A 21,549-nucleotide genomic window follows, 5' to 3' on the forward strand; every position below is an offset into this window, starting at 1 on the left:
ATTGCAAAGCATATTTTTGGCAAACTTAAAAACAAAGCATTACAATAATCAAAGTGAGGCACTACTGTGCTTTGAATTACTAGACAGAAATTCTCAGGGGATAAATAATCTTTAAGTCTCATCTTTCATCTGAGTTGGTGAGAAGTGTCTGTGTAACCATTTATTTTAGTTACATTTGTACCCTGCGCTTTCCCACTCATGGCAGGCTCAATGTGGCTTACATGGGGCAATGGAGAGTTAAGTGACTTGCCCAGAGTCACAAGGAGCTGCCAGTGCCTGAAGTGGGAATCGAACTCAGTTCCTCAGGACCAAAGTCCACCACCCTAACCACTAGGCCACTCTTCCACTCCAGCCTCTCACTTGTTCACTCCCACTTGTCCTCACAGTCACAAAATATCAACACATTATCCAGAGGATGCCCTTCCCACTTTCCAATGGGCACAATAACTATTCCAATTGTGCAGAATATTCACAACCTAGGGGTTATGTCAGATTCATCACTGGCCATGAAAACACAAGTTTCAAGAATTATTCAACAAGTTTTCTTCAAGTTGAAAACTGTTAGGAAGTTGAGGGACTTCCTTAACGAGAATAACTTCCGTACAGTGGTCCACAGCGTAGTATGTCCATCTTCTGATTACTGCAATGGGTTGGGATGTCTAAGAATTTGTTGAAAGCATTACAAGTGGCACAAAATGTCACAGCAACATTCATTAGTGGAAGTCTGTGTTTTTCCCATATTACACCAATATTAAACAAATTACGTCGGCTGCCAATTGAGCAGTGGGTTTGTTTTAAGATTTTACTGCTGGTTTTTAAGGTGTTGAATATGTGTGTCTCCGTGATGGTATCATCAAACTTGAAATGATATCAACCTCCCAGAGCACTGAGGTCAGCAAATAAGAGATTGTTAGACTTTCCTACTACTAGTTCGGTTAGACTGACAGAATATGGATCTTCTGTGTTTTTTATAATTGGACTCAGGATGTGGAATGATTTACCTCTGCAAAAAACAGGAGATTCAAACAATACTATGATTTAAAACAGAGTTGAAGACCTTTCTCTTCAGCAGCCAAATGGCACAAATTAAGAATATAACTGATGAACAGAATGGACTGAGTAACATGATCTGGTCAGTTTTTTTGAATTATAGAATGTTATTTATTTATTTATTTATTAGGATTTATTTACTGCCTTTTTGAAGGAATTCACTCCAGGTGGTGTACAGTAAGAATAAATCAAACATGAGCAATAGACAATTACAGCAGTAAAAATATTCAAATAACAATACAAAGTAACCAAGAAATACTCTGTTTGTTCCATGAGCCCTGAAGAAGGTCACAAAGCCTTGGCCATGGTTGGCTGTGGAATAGAACTGCTGTAAAGAAGATCCAACAATGTGATACAAACTAAAAGCTAAGTATTGGCTCATTTTTTATGATTTGAAATAAATGCATCATTTAAAGATTTGGGGGAGGTTTTTTAGCCGATGATAACGCTGTGAACTCCGTGAAGTGTTGGGCTTTTAGCCTTAAAAGGAGTTACTTGAGGCTTTTTCCTTCCTTTTTATATGATGCTAATTAAATAATTAAAATATTTAAATATTAAAAAAATAAAAAATCACTGATATATACTCATTTGGAGAGGATTTTGATTAAGATATATGTATGTGATAACTATCCTCGTGAATCCCTAAAATTGTAGCGCATCAGTGCTGCCTTCTGTTGATAAATTATGGAGGTGGAGGCATTACTTTTCATTTAACCTTTGCATATGCTTATGTGTGTATTTATTTATTTATTTAGATTTTGCTCATACCTTTTTCAGTAGTAGCTGAAGGTGAGTTACATTCAGGTACATAAGTACATAAGTAATGCCATACTGGGAAAAGACCAAAGGTCCATCGAGCCCAGCATCCTGTCCACGACAGCGGCCAATCCAGGCCAAGGGCACCTGGCAAGCTTCCCAAACATACAAACATTCTATATATGTTATTTCTGGAATTGTGGATTTTTCCCAAGTCCATTTAGTAGTGGTTTATGGACTTGTCCTTTAGGAAACCGTCCAACCCCTTTTTAAACTCTGCTAAGCTAACTGCCTTCACCACTTTCTCCGGCAACGAATTCCAGAGTTTAATTATACGTTGGGTGAAGAAAAATTTTCTCCGATTTGTTTTAAATTTACTACACTGTAGTTTCATCGCATGCCCCCTAGTCCTAGTATTTTTGTAAAGCGTGAACAGGTGCTTCACATCCACCTGTTCCACTCCGCTCATTTTATATACCTCTATCATGTCTCCCCTCAGCCGTCTCTTCTCCAAGCTGAATAGCCCTAGCCTCCTTAATCTTTCTTCATAGGGAAGTCGTCCCATCCCCGCTATCATTTTAGTCGCCTTTCGCTGCACCTTTTCCAATTCTACTATATCTTTTTTGAGATGCGGCGACCAGAATTGAACACAATACTCAAGGTGCGGTCGCACCATGGAGCGATACAACGGCATTATAACATCCTCACACCTGTTTTCCAAACCTTTCCTAATAATACCCAACATTCTATTCACTTTTCTAGCCGCAGCAGCACACTGAGCAAAAGGTTTCAGTGTATTATCGACGACGACACCCAGATCCCTTTCTTGGTCCGTAACTCCTAACGTGGAACCTTGCATGACGTAGCTATAATTCGGGTTCTTTTTTCCCACATGCATCACCTTGCACTTGCTCACATTAAACGTCATCTGCCATTTAGCCGCCCAGTCTCCCAGTCTCGTAAGGTCCTCTTGTAATTTTTCACAATCCTGTCGCGATTTAACAACTTTGAATAACTTTGTGTCATCAGCAAATTTAATTACCTCGCTAGTTACTCCCATCTCTAAATCATTTATAAATATATTAAAAAGCAGCGGTCCTAGCACGGACCCCTGAGGAACCCCACTAACTACCCTTCTCCATTGTGAATACTGCCCATTTAACCCCACTCTCTGTTTCCTATCCTTCAACCAGTTTTTAATCCACAATAGGACATTTCCTCCTATCCCATGACCCTCCAATTTCCTCTGTAGCCTTTCATGAGGTACCTTGTCAAACGCCTTTTGAAAATCCAGATACACAATATCAACCGGTTCCCCTTTGTCCACATGTTTGTTTACTCCTTCAAAGAATTGAAGTAAATTGGTCAGGCAAGATTTCCCAACACAAAAGCCATGCTGACTTGGTTTTAGTAATCCATGTCCTCGGATGTGCTCTGTAATTTTGTTTTTAATAATAGCCTCTACCATTTTCCCCGGCACTAACGTCAGACTCGCCGGTCTATAATTTCCCGGATCTCCCCTGGAGCCTTTTTTGAAAATCGGCGTTACATTGGCCACCCTCCAATCTTCCGGTACCACGCTCGATTTTAAGGATAAGTTGCATATCACTAGCAGTAGGTCCGCAAGCTCATTTTTCAGTTCTATCAGTACTCTAGGATGAATACCATCCGGTCCAGGAGATTTGCTACTCTTCAGTTTGCTGAACTGCCCCATTACGTCCTCCAGGTTTACCGTGAAGTCAGTAAGTTTCTCCAACTCGTCTGCTTGAAATACCATTTCCGACACCGGTATCCCACCCAAATCTTCCTCGGTGAAGACCGAAGCAAAGAAATCATTCAGTCTCTCCGCTACGTCTTTGTCTTCCTTGATCGCCCCTTTTACCCCTCGGTCATCCAGCGGCCCAATCGATTCTTTTGCCGGCTTCCTGCTTTTAATATACCGAAAAAAATTTTTACTATGTTTTTTTGCCTCTAATGCTATCTTTTTTTTGTAATCCCTCTCGATATATATATATATATATATATATATATATATATATAAACAAACAAACAAACATAATGAAGGGAAATTCTAACAACTATTTCCTTGAGTAAATAGGCTATGTAAAATTTTTCCAGCCTCCCTGTGGGTAAAACTGCATGCTGATGGTTCTTTGAGTTTATGTGGCTGTCAGGACTTATTGTTTTGTTTTGAGTGCAGCTGTTCTTTGCTGCTCTAGGCAAGTGTCTAGTTTGCCAAATGGGTAAGCCTGTCCTGGCATTATCAAGCAAGATAGGAAGAGAGCGAAGGGATCTAGCAATCAAACTCCCAGGGGATTAAATCAAAGCTCTACAAATACCAACGGGATAGACGTAACAGAGATGAGAAGAAAGAAGCACAAGGGAAAGAAGGGAAGGGGAATAGGCTAGGGGGCTTGAGCTTCTAGCAGGCCATGCACATGAAACTGATGCCAACACCACCAGGAATCAATGGTCTAAAATGGGTCCCTGAGTTATATAGTAGGCCCGCACTTTAATATGGATATGTTTGGGCTGAATGCTGAACCCCTAAATGTTCAAATTAACCCTGAGACTAGAGAATGATATGGGGATGGGGACCCATGGTAAACCATGGTAAATCCGCGGTAACAAAAATTTTTTATCACATTTACCGTGGGTGTGGGAGCAAAACTCTTTACCGCCCTGCAGAAGCAGTAAAAAAAACTTGTTTCTGTGGTTTAAAAAAACAAAAACACAATTACTGTGGATCCGGCCTCTCTGTCTATCTTCTAAATAGCTTCAGGGACTATCAGCATCAGGCTTTGTTCATGTCTGCTGTGCAAACGAATCATGCTTTCCGACTTTGCTCGGCGAACAGTGAGAACAAAGCTAGATCCTGGCATTGTGGAGCAAAAGCAGGATCAGGTGGACTTGCTTTTACCAGACCCCACTGAAAGTTAAGGTTTCTAGTAACAGCAAAATCTGGCTTTTACTGGAGGTGGAAGGAGGACACAAGGGCAAAATGATGGGGGAGGGGGAAGGGGAGGGGGCAAAGAGAAGGGGACGGGATCATAGGGAAGAGAGGCAGAAAGAAAGATAGGGGTAAGAGGTGGGGGAGGGGTGCAGGGGCAAGGAGATAGGGTGAGGGGGCACGAGAAGTGGTGGCTACATGATGGAGGCAGGAGGAAACAGAAAATGGGTAAGAAGAAGGAAGATGGAGGAGAGAGGAATGCAACTGGAGATGGGAATTAAAAATAATGTGCTCTCATCCCTTATTCCCTATCTTTAGTAAGTCACTAAATCCAGTTTGAACATTTTGCAGGTAGGCCAAAATATTGCTAAAATCAGATCAAAATACAAACAGTAAGGGTAGAGATGAGGGATTTTAATATATGCTTTAAACAGACAAGGCTCACTGCAATCCTAGTAATGTTTATTGTTATAATAGTACTGAATATATGCAGCTCTGTACAGTGCTGATTAATATTACGGTATAATAGCCCCAAAGAGTTTATAATCTGAAGTGGGTACCTGAGGTATTGGTAGATAATGACAGGGATAGGGACCTGTGGTAAATCCATGGTAGCAAAAAAACTTTTTACCACGGGAACAGTAAAAGGCTGAACCATACAGCACTCGGGGAAAGAGAAGCCACTCAAAGGAATACACTAGGCTGTGCCCCACAGCACTCAAGGGAACTAGGCTGAACCTACAGCATACAAAGATACAGAAAGCCCTAAAAGGAACACACTAGGCTGTACCATACAGCGCACAAAGGAAAGGAAACTACCTATAAGAATACACAAAACTGGCCCCACAACACACAAGGGAAAAGGGAACAGCTATAGGAATATACAGGGCAGTGCCACGCCATACACAAGGTAAAGGGAAGAGTAAGCAAACAGAGGAAGCTGCATTGACACACACAGACCAGAAAAGGAGCACTCCTCACCAGAAACAGGAGACAGATACAGCAAACAAAGAGAACAGGAGCAAAATACAGGGACAGGGGGAGGCAGAACCACAGGGAGCAGAGCAGAAGCTCAGCACAACAAAGGGAACACACAGAGAGAGAAAACTAAACAAACTGAAATGATTCAAGGCACAAGCTTACCCCAGATAGCACAAGGTTAGAGCAGCAGAAAGCAAACCAGGTGTAGAGAAGTGAGGCAATCAGGCTCATGCTGGGAATACCCAGCGTGCACACACACACAGAATAAACAAGCACGAGGAGAAAGGCTAAACTCCAACATGAACACAAGCGCCCAAGCACAGGCTGGCTTCAGCTGAGCAAAGCAATCAAACACTAAAGCAAGAGTTGTAGGGAAAGGTAGGCTTAAGTACATAGGCGGTCGGTGGCCCAACTGTTTGGGGAGGCTAAAGGGGGCAGGGTTAGGGTGGGGCCAGGGGCAGAGCTTACCTCCATAATTGTCTGACAACACAGAAAAAAAATAAGTAAAAATAAAATAGTCACAGTTAATACCTTTTATTAAATTTAGATATTAGATGTCAAAGAATAAAGTGGTTGCTCAAAGCATATACTAACCACAATTGCTCAACTGCAAAACACTATGCACAACTTTGTGCAAAAACACACTCAGAACCTTACTGTGCCATAAATATTACACTGGGCAGACCCTAATACACCAATATACCACCCATAGGGAAAATGCAGACCGTCAACAATATGATACAAGGGATCATATCACAATTCTCATTTAGAGCCACAAAACACCCTTTTAGGGTGGATAGTGTTCACAATGAGCTCCTTTTATTAACGACCATATGTAGATCCTTCAAGAGGTAGTGTGTCATGATTTACGCTGTACACCCTTTCTGATGTTTTGGTGCCACCTCAGTAAGCCCAACACACAATCTCTCCACTGCAAAACACTATACACACACTTGTGCAAAAACACACTCATAGCCTTACCAAACCATAACAGCACTAATTCCAAGGACAGGACGAGCTACAACCTTTATGTGTGGAAAGGCAGGACTATAATTACATGGGCTCTAAAACACCAGTACACAACCTAGTGAAACAAAAACAAAACAAAACAAAACAAAAAGGGCTGCAAATACTACACGCTAGCAGAATACTGCATCTTGATCACACATGAAAAACACATGACACAACAGATATGAAGGCAAAATACTGAACTGGAAAGTTACCTCAAGAAGTCAGACTCAGCATGCAGCAATACTAGAAAAATTGAAACTTACATGCAAAATATCACAGATGTACATTTCCAAAAGCTGACATATTTCAATTAATAAATTCTGAATAAAAATGTTTTCTACCTTTGCTGTCTGAGTATTTAGTTTTTCTATTAGCTTTGGTCCCAGTGTCTTCTTTCCATCTGATATTTTTTTCTCTCACCATGTCCACCATCCTTCTGTGTCCTTATGCGTCCTGTCTACCATCTGTAGCCCTGACCCTATCCTTTCTCCAGTTTCAACATCTGCCCTCAAAGTGTTCCAATCCAGCCCTTAAATTCAGCAATTTCCCCTCCATCCATATAAAGCATTTCTCCTCACTCCCCTCCCCTCCATCCATGTGCATCTACTTCCTCTGTCTTCTCTCCCCTCCATCCATGTCTAGCATTTCTCCTCTTCCTTCCACTCCATCCGTGTGCATCTCCTTCCTTTATCTATCTTTCCTTCCCTCCATCCATGTCCAAGATTTTTCCTCTCTTCCCTCCCCTCCATCCATGTGCATCTCCTTCCTGACTTCCCTCCCCTCCATCCATCCATCCATGTCCAACAAATTTCCTCTCACCCCTGCCTCCTCCATCCACATCCATGTTGTCCAGCAATTCTCCTCTCTCCCCTGCCCTCCCCTTCATCCATGTCCAGGACCTCTCCATTCTCCCCTGCCATCTCCTCCATCCACCCATATCCTGCAAATTTCCTCTCTCCCCTGTCCCCATTCATCCATCCATGTCCAGCAATTCTCTTCTCTCCCTTGCCCTCCGCTCCATCCATCCATCCATGTCCAGGAACTCTCCATTCTCCCCTCCCCTGTCCTGCCTTCAGCATCAGTGATGATGCATTTCCTGTTTCCGAGAAGGCGGGGCACTGTGTGAAGAGAGAAGCTGGAAGCGAGGGAGCCTGTTGTGCCCTTCTTCTTCTTTGATTGACGTCGCTGCCACGTCGGAAAGTAAAGGTTAAAACACGCGGGGGGGGGGGGGGGCTGCCGATCGATTCTGGGAGCCACAGAGCGGGAACCAAGGAAGGAAGGAGGGAAAGCCAGAGCTGCCTCGCAAAACCACTGCACTTGTGAGGGCAGCAGGGAAATTGGAAGTCAACGATTGGGCTCCCCAAGCCTCCTATACGGGGCGACTATGCTTAAGTAGATCAGGCTTCTGACGTCTGCTGCATCAGATGTCAGCTCAGCCCCTGACAAGTCAATCAGGAGTGAGTCCCAAACATTCCCCTGCCTGCTAGCAGAATCATAACAGTCTGTTATCTGTTAAAGAGTGGAGATATGGCCTGGTGTGTATGGAATAGTCAATGCTGTAAAATATAATGGGATGTTAGTGTGGAGTGCTTTACATGTCAATGTAAGAATCTTGAATCTAACTGGATCCACTGAAGATGTTGCAGAAGAGGAGTAATCCTATCATATTTGGTGGCCCAACACGAGCTGCAGCGTAAATGACAGAATATTGTTTCTTTTTATACTTTAATAAAATTATTTAAATATAGATTCATAACCGAGGCTTGTGCAGATGGGATCAGACAGTGCTCATGGGGACGGGGACAGGGAGGGAACGTGGATAAAGTTCACAGAGATAGGGACAGAGCACATGGGGACAGTGCGGGGACAAACTTTGTCCCCGTGCCGTTCTCTAACTGAGACACTTATCATCGCATATGCTGTTGGTACAAACAGTAAACTATGCTATCCTGCAAGGCACAAATCCCTAGCCCTTCTCTGCAGTATTATCAGAGTCTGAGCCTAGCTCAAATTCAAGGTTGAATACAAACGAAGGGGTGAAGATACCTGTTGAGGCGTGTTTCCACATGAAGGCTCAGGTACTCTGCAGGTGTGATGATATGTTCAAAAATGCTCAGACTGGAGATTGTGCTCAAGGTCAGGGAGAGTTCAGACAGGGTAATATGTAGCTTGTCCATGCTGGGAGACAAAGAAAACCAAAGACATATTCAATACCAATGTGAACAAACTGAGGGTTCCCCAATCCTATGTCTGTCAGTAGCATTGATCTATTTAGACACAACAAGGTAAAGAAAACCACCAGAAAAGATTCTCCCTCTCTAGTAGTATTTAGGTAAATTCCACCCCTCCTCATCCCAACTTTAGTAGTGAATTAGAGCTAAGCTTTTTTTAAAAAAAGGAATATGTACTCTATTGGCAGTGCTGTCAGAGTGTCGCCACCTGTATGCTTGTGGTGAGGGCGAGCAGGTAAGTTGGCAATGCAGCAGCACTCTTATATAATAAAAACTGTGCCAACTGTAATATCAGCCTATTACAGAAACACTTGTGAATGCAAGATTAGGAGATGCTCCATGTCAGAATCTTGGGGTTTTTTTGTTTTTGTTTTTTTAGTTTAGCAATATGCACAATGAAAGGACCCTTCCCCCCTCTCCTCATGGACTTACAGCAGAACTGACACAAGATCATACTTAGAGGTGGTGAGGAATGGATGTCGCACAATTAAGAAACCATTAGATTAGAAAGATGAGGAATAACACATTGCTGCAAATGTTTATATATGTCTGTATTGGAGTACATGCCTGTAGACATGTGACTTTAGGATGGCCATTGACATATCTGCAAACCAGAGGACAACTCCTGGGCTAAGTGGTGATGGCAGGCTAGCACTGTTGGGATACAGTAAGCAGGCACTTTAAGTCCCTGGAGCAACGCTTTCTCCACTTCCTGATTACAAGGGAAGTAAACATTACTGGGGATAAATACTGTAGCTTAGAGGACAGGGTGCATACATTCATCATGTCCCTACCCTGTCGGTCTCTCACTACTTTGCCCCGAGAAACTGAAAGGAACATAAATGAGGACACAGGGGTGATGGAGAAAAGCCTGGGGTGAGTGATAAAGAGGAATTTGGAGGATAAAGATGGAGCAAAACCTGATAACATTGGGAGGTGAGAGATATAGAGTTACAATAAGCCTGGGTTTCCCCGGACATGTCCTCCTTTTCAGGGCACTGTCGGGGCTCCGGGTGGTTTTTTCAAGCCTGCCTTTTTGTCTGGGTTACTTGGCTGGGCTGGCTGACTCACCTCCCTCCTCCTCTGAGCCTCAGGGTGCCCTCCTAAAACCTACCTTAACACGCCCTGGTGGTCTAGTGGTCTTTTTGGGGCAGGAAAGAACCCCATTCTTTCCTGCCGCTGCTGCTGATCTGCTCACTGCTGCTGCTTCTTCAAAATGGCTGCCAAGACTTCAAGCAACGGCCTCGCAAGACTTCTGCAGAAGTCTTACAAGGCCACCGCTTGCAAGAGGCAGTGTATTATTATGGATTAAGAGCTGGTTAAAAGATAGGAAGCAGAGAGTAGGGTTGAATGGTCATTATTCTCGATGGAGAAGGGTAGTTAGTGGGGTCCCTCAAGGGTCTGTGCTGGGACCGCTGCTTTTTAACATATTTATAAATGACCTTGAGATGGGAGTAACTAGTGAGGTAATTAAATTCGCAGATGACACAAAGTTATCCAGGGTCGTCTCGTCGCGGGAGAAGTGTGAAAGATTACAAGAGGACCTCGTGAGACTGGGGGATTGGGCGTCCAAATGGTAGATGAAGTTCAACGTTGACAAGTGCAAAGTGATGCACGTGGGAAGGAGAAACCCGAATTACGGCTATGTCATGCAAGGTTCCGCTTTAGGAGTTACGGACCGAGAAAGGGATCTGGGAGTCATCGTGGATAGGACGTTGAAATCTTCCGCTCAATGTGCTGCGGCGGCTAAGAAGGCGAACAGAATGTTGAGTATTATTAGAAAAGGGATGGAAAACAAGCATGAGGATGTTATAATGCCGTTATATCGCTCCATGGTGCGACCGCACCTGGAGTACTGTGTTCAGTTCTGGTCGCCTCATCTCAAAAAAGATATAAAGGAATTGGAGAAGGTGCAGAGAAGGGCGACGAAAATGATAAAAGGGATGGGACGACTACCTTATGAAGAGAGGTTAAGAAGGCTAGGACTCTTTAGCTTGGAGAAAAGGCGGCTGAGGGGTGATATGATAGAGGTCTACAAAATAATGAGTGGGGTAGAGCGGACAGATGTGAAGCATTTGTTTACGTTTTCTAACAATAATAGAACTAGGGGACACAAGATGAAATTAGAATGTGGTAGGTTTAAAACAAATTGGAGAAGGTTTTTCTTTACTCAGCACGTGGTTAGACTCTGGAACTCATTGCCGGAGAAGGTAGTGATGGCAGTTGGCCTTGCTGAGTTTAAAGGGGGTCTGGACAGATTCCTGAAGGAAAAGTCCATTGATCGTTATTAAATTTTGGGTTTTTGCCAGATTCTTGGGGCCTGGATTGGCCGCTGTCAAAGACGGAGTGCTGGGCTTGATGGACCTTTGGTCTTTTCCCAGCGTGGCAGTGCTTATGTACTTATACTTACGTACTTATGGTATTGAGTTTTTTTTTGGGGGGGGGGGATTGGGGAGTTCAGCACACAAGGTAAGGGAGCAATGTTCCTGGAAGCATTTTATGAAGTCCGCTGCAGGGCCCCCTAGGGTGCCCAGTTGGTATCCTGGAATGTCAGGGGGACCAGTGCACTACAAATGCTGGCTCCTCCCAAGTCCAAATGGCTTGCATTAGGAAATTTTTGACATGGACATCTTTGGTTTCGAAAATCACTGAACGTCAGAAACGTCCATGTCTAGGGATGTACAAATCTAGGGACGTCCAAATTTAAGGATTTGGACGTCTTTGACGGTATTTTCGAAATGAAAGATGGACGTCCATCTTTTTTTGAAAATACAGGTTTCCCCGCCCCTGGATTTCGCCGTTTTGCAGGGACGTCCAAATCGCAACTTGGACGATTCTTTCGAAAATGCTCCTCTTTATCAGTGAAGATTTTAGTTGTAGTTTATTATAATTTTTGTGATGTGTTATTTTTTCTTAGGGTGCTATTTTGTTAAGGGGCTATTTTGTGTAGGGGCCATTTTGTCAAGGGCTATTTTGTTAGGGTATGAAATGTCAAGGGTCATTTTGTTACAAGGCTGTTTTGTCAGGGCTATTATGACTGGGTGCCGAAAGGGGTAAATGCTGCTCATTGGTGGGAGGGAAAGGAAAGGAAAGGGGTACATGCTGCTCATGGATGTTAGTTTTTTTGAAAATGTGCATCTTTTCTTATTTTGTATTTAGCAGAGTGAGGAAGAACCTGCAAGCATATGAGAAGATAAAAAGAACATAATTTCAGACATGGAAATTAATTTATTTAGGATGGGAGACAGAGAGATACCTGGTGAAGAAACTGGTGTGCAGGGAGATAGAGGAAAATTGGAACATGGAGACATGGGACAGGAATCTAGAAAGGGTAGAAAGGAAAAGAAATAAAAGGGAGAAGAAAAACAAGAAAGGAGGATGAAAGTGAGAGAGAAAGAGTAAGGGAAAATGATGCATAACACCATCTACACCCCCTAGCTATTTTTAAAAAGCCCACCCATGTGCATCAGGTTTTTCTTTGTATGACCGAACTGAAAAACAAGATAATTGTGCATTGAATGATCCATATAAAGCAGGACACCCAAGCACCCTATTGCCTGTACATGTTTGAGGGAATATTCATACACATGTGTATTGCAACTCCTGCAATAGTATTACAGAAGTAGGCTTGGGAGGGGGGCAGGGGAGGAAGGAGGACAAGGGGGAGGAAGACTAAGAAGGGGCCTGATTTGGCAGGGAGTCTTGCCTTCATCATGGGGTACCCTAATCTTGGAGTGTCTAAATCAGAAGTGCTTTCATCAGCGAGGGCTTGGAATTGAGGGGAGCCATGATCAGGGAGTGCTGGATCGGGGAAGAAGACTATGACCAGGGATCAGGACAGCACAGACGGGCCATTTAAGATGCAGGCTTGGAGCACCAGGCCATGGTTTTGTGGTAGAACAATGCTGCTTGCAGGGTTGCTCACAAGTAGTGTTATTCTTTTACAATGGGAGTCACAAATCTGTGGTACTGGGATACTGCAGGCTGATGCCTCCCGTGGTAAATCAAGTTGCAGTAAAAGCTCACATTTTATTGCACCTTGATAACCTCCCCCCTTAGTGATGTCTTCCCTTCTGAGATGACAAATACAGATTTGGACTGCAATCCCTGGATGTTTCACGTTCTGCTCTCCAAGTGTGATTTTCTGCTGACATCTGAACCGTAGAGACCACACTTAAGCTCTCATAACATACAATTTAAAGGATCCTGTTTCAATGAAGGTACTCTGTAAAACCTATTATTCTCATCCTTATTTTACAGGAGTCTGGGTCGTACTTGGTCATCAGGCTCCTGTCCTTCCTCTGGCTCTCTGTCCCTGGCTTGTCACTCTCCATCTCTCCCTTCTTGGCTGCTGCTCTGTTTAGCTTCTTATTTTTTGCTTTGCTTATTGTCCGGGCACAGTGCTTCGGTAACAGCTGGAAAGAAAAATGGACAGATGTTAGTCCTTATTGTGACGAGAGGCATAACACAGTATATGAATCAGGAAGGCAGTGCAGGGCACTAAGCTGCATGAGATCCAGCTGGCTCCACTTCTGAAGGAGAGGTTGATTCAGTCCCTGCTATTACACTGTTGCATGCATACACCTTTATAGTTCCAATTTTCCTTAGAAAACCAATACATTCTTAGCATCGGGGAGGGAGCAAAACCAGGACTGGCTCAGCTTGCCCTGGAAAATAAAGCCAGCGAATGTCCCTGGCAGGAAATGAGCTTTTATTCAGCAATGGTAAGCCCAAATCCCTAGTCACAATGGGGGCAAAACCTGCACTGGCTCTGTCTATTTCTACTCATCATTCTTATAAGGCTACTCAATTGTATGCTCCACTGCACAAATACATATAACAGACGGTCCATGGAGTTTGCAATCTGGTCACGGCACACAGGCATGACAAATAGGACACTTCAATAAATGTATTTATTACAGTAAGCATAATTAAAATCAAGGGGCCTGATATTCAAAAAGATATATGCAGTCAATGCTATTGTCCTATCATGAGCTATATGCATAAAACTTATGCATATACTCAGAGGTGGGTTTAAGTGCCAACACAAAAGTTATACATGAGTGACGGAGTGTGGTAGCCGTGTTAGTCCACTCTAAAGGTTATCAATAGAAATCAAACAAAATAAAACATGGAAAAGAAAATAAGATGATACCTTTTTTATTGGACATAACTTAAAAGTATTTATGTCCAATAAAAAAAGGTATCATCTTATTTTCTTTTCCATGTTTTATTTTGTTTGATTTCTATTGATAACATACATGAGTGACAAAATTCAACTACTCTGTATATAACTCATATACATCAGTTAGGTCAGCGAAACAGCAGGTCTAACTTAAGCATATGAGCAGTGATACAGTTGCCACTTAAATACATATTCATTGGCGCTTTTTAAAAAGCCAGCACAGCTGTATATAAGCATAGAAGATATTTGATATTCAGCCAGTTGCCTCTTTATGAACCAGATCAATCGGCTGAATGTTGGGTCCAAGAAGGCTATAATCATGTAGAACCGGACTTTTAAAATTTAAAAACAACCTAAAAAAGGAGGATTAATAGGCAGGATATGAATAAATCCTGAGAGGGAGCATGTTGCATCAACTCAAGAGTGCATGAGACATAGCCAGGGAGAAAGAGAGAAAATGGATTTAGGGATGGAGGAGAAGGGCACAGATAAGAACAGCCTATTATTAGGAATGGGCTGGGAGCCCTGGAGCACATGGAAAAACTGATGGATAAATGAAGGGGAATTTTTGATCTAGAGGGAAAGGAATGGAGCCAACAGACCCTATTATTGGCCATAAGGTGGGGTTGGGGGGGGTCATGAGGGTGGGTTACAGGTACCTGAAGGAATCATGAGCTCCTTTACTCTTGGGGGAAGGGAGGGGAGGGGTATTCTGTTAAGGCAGCTCCTGTACTCTTGGGGTAAGGGTGTTACTGGGTGGGGAATTTTACTTAGATATTGTTTTGGATCTGTTTGTTCTTATTCAATTCAATTCTTGTATACTGCTAATATTCCCTTTCCAGGGTTCAGTGCGGTTTACATTCTAGATGAGACAAAAGCAGATAGCGTTAGTGTGAGGTATGAGAGGACATGAAATGAGATTGAAGGGGGGCAGACTCAAGAAAAATGTCAGGAAGTATTTTTCACGGAGAGGGTGGTGGATGTTTGAAATGCCCTCCCGCGGGAAGTGGTGGAAATGAAAACGGTAACAGAATTCAAACACACGTGGGATAAACATAAAGGAATCCTGTTCAGAAGGAATGGATCCTAAGGAGCTTAGCCGAGATTGGGTGGCAAAGCCGGTGGCGGGAGGCGGGAAAAGTGCTGGGCAGACTTATACGGTCTGTGCCAGAGCCGGTGGTGGGAGGCGGGGCTGGTGGTTGGGAGGCGGGGATAGTGCTGGGCAGACTTACACGGTCTGTGCCCTGATAAGGACAGGTACAAATCAAGTTAAGGTATACACAAAAAGTAGCACATATGAGTTTATCTTGTAGGGCAGACTGGATGGACCATGCAGGTCTTTTTCTGCCGTCATTTACTATGTTACTATGTTATTAGAGACCATTGGTGTAATGCATGATGATGCTGGATGTTTGTACTGTTACCTCAGTTTGAATTTACTGTATGTTCATAAAGTTAATTACAATTTTTTCAAAAGAATCCCCCCCCCCAGCCTATTCTTCATGACTTGGCATCATTTGGTAGCAATAACTTTAGGCCCAAACTGCAAAACTGAGTATATTGGGATGTATCTTCTAAAACCAGGCATGACCTAGTCTGCCTCCAGGGCGCAAACTTCGCAGATACTGAAGAATCTATTTCAGAGATAACTTGTCGAAGGACTTTATTGATATCGTTCGTTTTCGAGCAAGATCTAAATGCATTATTAAGACTTTACTTCAAGAATGCTACCAAACTTTTTCATGGTCAAAAAATCTGGATTTTTCCAGACGTGATAAAAACTACTCAGGATCGTAGGAGAGCGTTTCTAGCTTACAGAGAAGAGGTTAAAACTATGGGTGCTACCTTTTTGCTGGCTTATCCCTGCAAATGCTGCATCAAGTTTTTAGGGAATAAATATATATTTTTTGAACCAGACCAGCTAAAAAAGTTTATAGATGCTAAAAAGCTATCCAAGTAAATGTGTAGAAGATATTAAGGAAATGGAAATTTGACGGGGGAATATGAACCAGGCTATTTACTTTTTGAGTATCTTGTTTTATCTCCTCTCCCTTCTTCTGATTGTTGTGGTCTAAGAAAGTAGACTATGTTTCATAGTTAATATCTGTTAGGTATACTGAAATACTTATTAGTTTGAGATTATGTTGAATTGTTTCATGGTAATACTAACCTATGACAATTTTACTGCTGTATTTCCATTTATAAGTCTATCTTGTAAAAATGAAAAATTCAATAAAGAAGAAAAAAAAAAAAAAAAAACTTCGCAGATACTTTATACTCACGGAGCTGCACCAGCAATCCAAGAAAACTACATAGGCAGTTTGGCTTCTGATTATTTCCCTTATAAAAATTACTTGCACAGCTTTTGCTGCAGCTAATTTTTCATCCAAATGAACAAATGTGGTTTTAACTATGCAAAACTGTGTGCACTATTCCATAATCTGCCCTTTCCCTGCCTCCAAACAATGCAAGTGAAAATACTTGCTTTGTACAACTCCATATGAAATTTTGCTCACATTGAAGGTGAGACCTTTTCAAAGCCTCTGTTTCCACAGGTAAAATGGCTTTATGATCCAGTGGCGTAGCCACAGGTGGGCCTGGGTGGTCTGGGGTCCAACCAATTAGGGCTCAGGCCCACCCAACAGCAGCACACGTATTAGCGGTAGCAGGTGGGGATCCCAAGCTCCGCCAGCAGAAGACGTCCCCCGAATGGTAATGAAAACGCTATTCTCCAGGATACCAGCACCTGCGCATGCTCAGTTTTCAGCGCGTGCCTGCTGCAGACTGTTAAGGTGGAAAGAAGCGTTTTCCCACCAGCTGAGATTTTTTTGGGTGGTGGGTGAAGGGGACAACACTTGGTGCCCGCCCACTTCTTGCCTAGGCCCACCCAAAATCTGTTGTCTGGCTACGCCCTTGTTATGATCCCTGGGCTTTTAGTTAAATCTGATCTGCACAGCTATTTCCTTTTTTTAAAATTGTTCTCAGTAGACTCTGAAAGAATATGGCATGCCTGGCTGCTGAGGTTGCTCTGCTCCGCACAGATGTCCATAATGCAGTTGCATGTTTGCTTGGTGATCTCCTCCAGGAAAGTATTGCACATACCAACTGCACAGTTCTTTAGGTGGGGGTACTGCCAAAAGGGTGAAAAAACATGGTTAATTAGGAAAGAGCACACATCATCCCTCACCCTCAAACCTCCATACAGTTACTCTTAAAAATATGAAGATTACTCTTAAAATGTTAGAGTGGCCCAAAATAGTTGTCAGCAGATTAAGTACCTCTTCACCCACAAAGTCTTCCTTATTGCTTCCTGTTTAATAGTGTCATCCTTGTTTCCTCTTCCCTTACCACTACCCTCTGCATTTATCCTAAAAATGCTTGAACTCTGGCACTGTTTTGGTTGCTACAACACTATTGGGGGCCAACTACTCCCTTGGTAAAGCATTTCCTTGCATTTTCTCTGTGCTTTCCACCCTTCCAGTTTTATACTATGACTCTTTTATGTTTCTTTGTAAAATGTTGCCATCTTGTGTTCTAGGCTGAGATCTCACATGTTTGCCTTTAGTAAGGTTGAATTCACTACTACTGAGAACACAGCAGATTAGGAGGGCTGTGAATACCTGTGGAATTTCTGTTTCTCATCATCCATCCTCTCACAGGCTATACTCCAGACTAATCCTCATTTTTAACTGTGATACTGCAGGTTGAAGAGATGCTAGCCTGTACTTAAGAGCCTCACCCAGAATTAGATTTGGGCAGTGTGGCATGAATTACAGGTAAAATACTGTAACAGTTTGAATAGATTTTAAGACCATTATCTATGCCATTTATACCAATTTTCAAAGGAAAAATAAACATGTACTTTTCCCTGGAAAATTATCTGGCCAGAACTACCCACACACAATTACACGTGTTATGTTGTGTGAAGACATTTTCAGGAAAATGTACGCACATACTAAAATCCAGAAATATGCATAAAAACCCAAACCCCTCCCCAAGCCTGCCTCTGGGAATGCCTCAGCTCACTGTGTGACATGATATATTACCTATATATTTCTACCATATATTGGATGGGCAATTTTATAAAGTATCTTGTCTGCTGCTAAAGCATTGAAAGTTACCTTCTCTACACGCATAACCTAATTTTAGGACTGCAAAACGCATGTTTGCATAGCCCAAACACCTATAGAAAAGATAGATCATTTGACAAATCCGAAAATCTGAACAGTGGTACCAAAGCCTTAGAAATGTAGAAACCTATATTACAGCCAAACAAATCATACAGATCCACATGGGAATGGAGCTAGGGGAACTGGGTGTGGTAAAGACTGTACAGAAATAGGCATACCAGGGAGGAGGTGCAGTCTGGTGGCTATCACATTGAGCTACATTTACAGAGAAGCTTAGTCTCCATTTTGACAAGGATTCTTTCTGTGACCTTGGAGGAATCACTTTATTTCTGTGTACCTCATTTTTCATTCCAGCTCTTGACAAGTACTCTGTGTGATCGTAGATAATTTACACTATCTCCCTGTATCTCAATGGATACAATTTTTAGAATATCCACTTTGAGACAAAGTTTATGGAGAAATTAGATTTTACCTGCTAATTTCTTTCCTAGAGTCCATCCAGACCGGTCTAGATTGATGGGTTATGCATGCCTACCAGTAGGAGGAGTCTGAGAACTCTTGACTTCTGAGTGAACCTATAACTATTGCACAAAGGAAAGTTCCTCCACAAAATCCCAGACGTGCAAAAGTACTCCAAAGAAAATTGTATTTATTCTTTTCAAACTTTAACAAGAGTATTATCCAAAAATGCTCTAAATCCAATGGAGCTCAAATACCACATCCAGAAATTCAAAATTTAGATGAATCTTGAAAGCGCCTGTTTAAGCCATAGTAGTGTTGAACATGTCATAATTATAGTCCGTGGTAGAACTCAGCAACTGAACCTATAACCAGCCTGTGCAGTTCCCAGCGAGTCAGTATTTGATAATAAAGCAGAGACCTGTCAACCATATCCTGTCCCCCTCGGTGCTTCACCCTCAAAACTCTTCCAGCTGCAACCAGCTAGCATCATTGTACATGCAATCTGCTCTTATTTTTTAGTTAATTTTTTAAAATATAACACCTCCGCAAAACAAAAGACATCAAACTAAATATCTCACAGTGCTGACCACCTAAAAAAAAAACCCAATTTCTTCTTATCTATATACATACATAGGGTGGGTTGTGGACCAGTCTGGAGGGACTAAAGGAAAGCAAATTCGCATATAAGATCTAATTTTCCTTCCTTTATTGTCCCTCCAGACTAGTCCAGACTGATGGGAAGTACCAAAGCAGTGTCCATCAAGGGTGGGCTCCTGTAAGCTCCACAGCCAAAACTCGCTCCCCAAAAGCTGTGTCCTGTTGAACCTGAACATTCACATGATAATGTTGCACTGAGGTATGCTGGAAGGACCACACAGCTGTCTTACAAATGTCCTATGGTGGAACTAAGGAACATTATGTCCACAAAGCCACCTGACCTCTGATGTTATGCAGCTTGAGGGCATGTGGCACTGGACACCCTTTAAGAATATACCCAACTCAATAGCCCTCTTTATCTACTGAGAAATAGTCACTTTGGAGACCTCTTCACCTCACTTTGGACCTCCAAAAAACACAAAATGATGGTTTGGTTATCAAAACTCCTCCATCCTCCAAACCACTGTTCCCTCTAAGCTGAGTGGGAACTGAATTGCTACCAGTGGGTAGTGGTACTTCAATATTGTGTTTTCAATTGCTAGGGATAGGCAGTTTTCCTAGAGTCCTGCAGGGCTTCCCTGTCCCTTCCTATTGAAAATAGCACCCCCCACTGTCAGAACAGTAGAAGGAAGACTCCTGCTCAGCTTAAAGGGAACAGTGCTCTGAACATAATCATGCAACATTCTCTTGACATCTAGCCGAAACAACTGACAATGATCCTCACCTCCCTTAGTGTCACCCTAACACAGACAATTCCATAGACTGGTTAACATGAAATACCGACACTACCTTTGGGAGGAAGGACAGAGCACCACTTTTTCTCTAGTAGAAAGACCAAAAATAGAATTACCACATATTCTAGCCTGAGACTGGGTGGTTAGCAGAGGGGACCATACAATCCCAGATTCCACTATAAACATTTGTCTGGAACTTGATCTACTGCATGAACTGTTGAACTCTACCCCAGTGATTACCTTTTGAGTTTTAATGTTTTCTATCTGCTTATTCCTTTATTCATGTATCCTAATGTTTCTGTTCACCTTTACATGACAGTCTTTTACAGAAATAACCTTCCTGGTTTTCACAATACTCTAGCTCTTTCTGTTCATAATGTTTGCTCTGTGCTGAGTACAATTTCCAGGGAGAACAGGATTGACACCTTTGTAATTTCTGTTTGTCAGGCTGTATGTAATCCTGTAGTTTGCCTCGCTGGACAAGGATTATGAGGAGGCTGTAGAAATTACTAGCGACATATCTGAAGAAAACGTTACTTAACAAAGAAGTTTCTCTGTCTAATGTCATTCCAGATCAGTTTAAAGATCCTACACACACATAACTTTCAGCTGCTGCTGTGAAACTGCAAAACCTTACTTCCTGCTTCAGATATCTGAAGTCTGCTACCTGTATGTCGTTTAACAAAACTTGACTCAGTCATAATTCATACTGTATGATTGGGGACTAATGGTTCTAGATTTTTCATTCATTTCATTTTTGTCATTATTCTCACTGCCTTGCTAGCAACAGTTTTGTTGATAAAAAGAGGATTTACAATTTGTATTACTCCAACATTTGTGAAAGAACTGCTATAACCTTTTAACCCTCTCATGTCTGCTTTGAGTTAAGATTCTGGTCCTGATAATAACTTTGCCTGGAGTCCTTACCTCAGGTTTTGCATTATGACTGTTTTTCATTTTCTGTTCTTGAATCATTAGTGTCCACAGATTTTGAACCGATTGAGCTCAGACAGGTCCAAGCAGGAGACTGGGTCCTAATCAAGGTCATCAAGAGGGCCAAGACAACCGGAGTAGACCACCTTCTTGAAAGGGTAAGCCCGGCTGCAAAGGGGAGGTGCTTCAATAGAAACCCTCGTCTCAAACCCGGTAGAGAAACCAACAACCCAAGCGAGGATTTAGGGTCGAAATGGAGGCCTTGGCATCTGACCTGGATGACCAACGTGAACAATTGACTGGGACAACAGTGTGGAGTCCCCAGTTTGGCCTGCTCCTGTCTATTTTGGATCCTTTTGCATTTGGACTCTTATCCCAACATCATCTTTCCTTCAAGGACATTCTTCCTGTAACCATCTAATTGATCTTCGTCCTTCACCTACTGTTTTGTGCATTTTGGACTTTATAT

General features: G+C 42.4%; 1 protein-coding gene across 2 annotated transcripts in view; it reads right to left on the reverse strand.

The window, feature by feature from the left end:
- NCKAP1L (NCK associated protein 1 like) overlaps nt 1-21,549 on the reverse strand; it is a 338,352-nt gene that overhangs the window by 129,351 nt on the left and 187,452 nt on the right. For both annotated transcript variants that reach the window (XM_030198309.1, XM_030198310.1), the window contains exons 18-20: nt 17,175-17,294; nt 13,255-13,394; nt 8,795-8,926 (exon numbers count right to left, since the gene is read on the reverse strand). In XM_030198309.1, the coding sequence (XP_030054169.1) occupies nt 8,795-8,926; nt 13,255-13,394; nt 17,175-17,294 (392 nt within the window). The remainder of the gene's footprint in view (nt 1-8,794; nt 8,927-13,254; nt 13,395-17,174; nt 17,295-21,549) is intronic.

Source organism: Microcaecilia unicolor, chromosome 3, assembly GCF_901765095.1.
Source record: "Microcaecilia unicolor chromosome 3, aMicUni1.1, whole genome shotgun sequence".
NCBI lineage: Eukaryota > Metazoa > Chordata > Amphibia > Gymnophiona > Siphonopidae > Microcaecilia > Microcaecilia unicolor.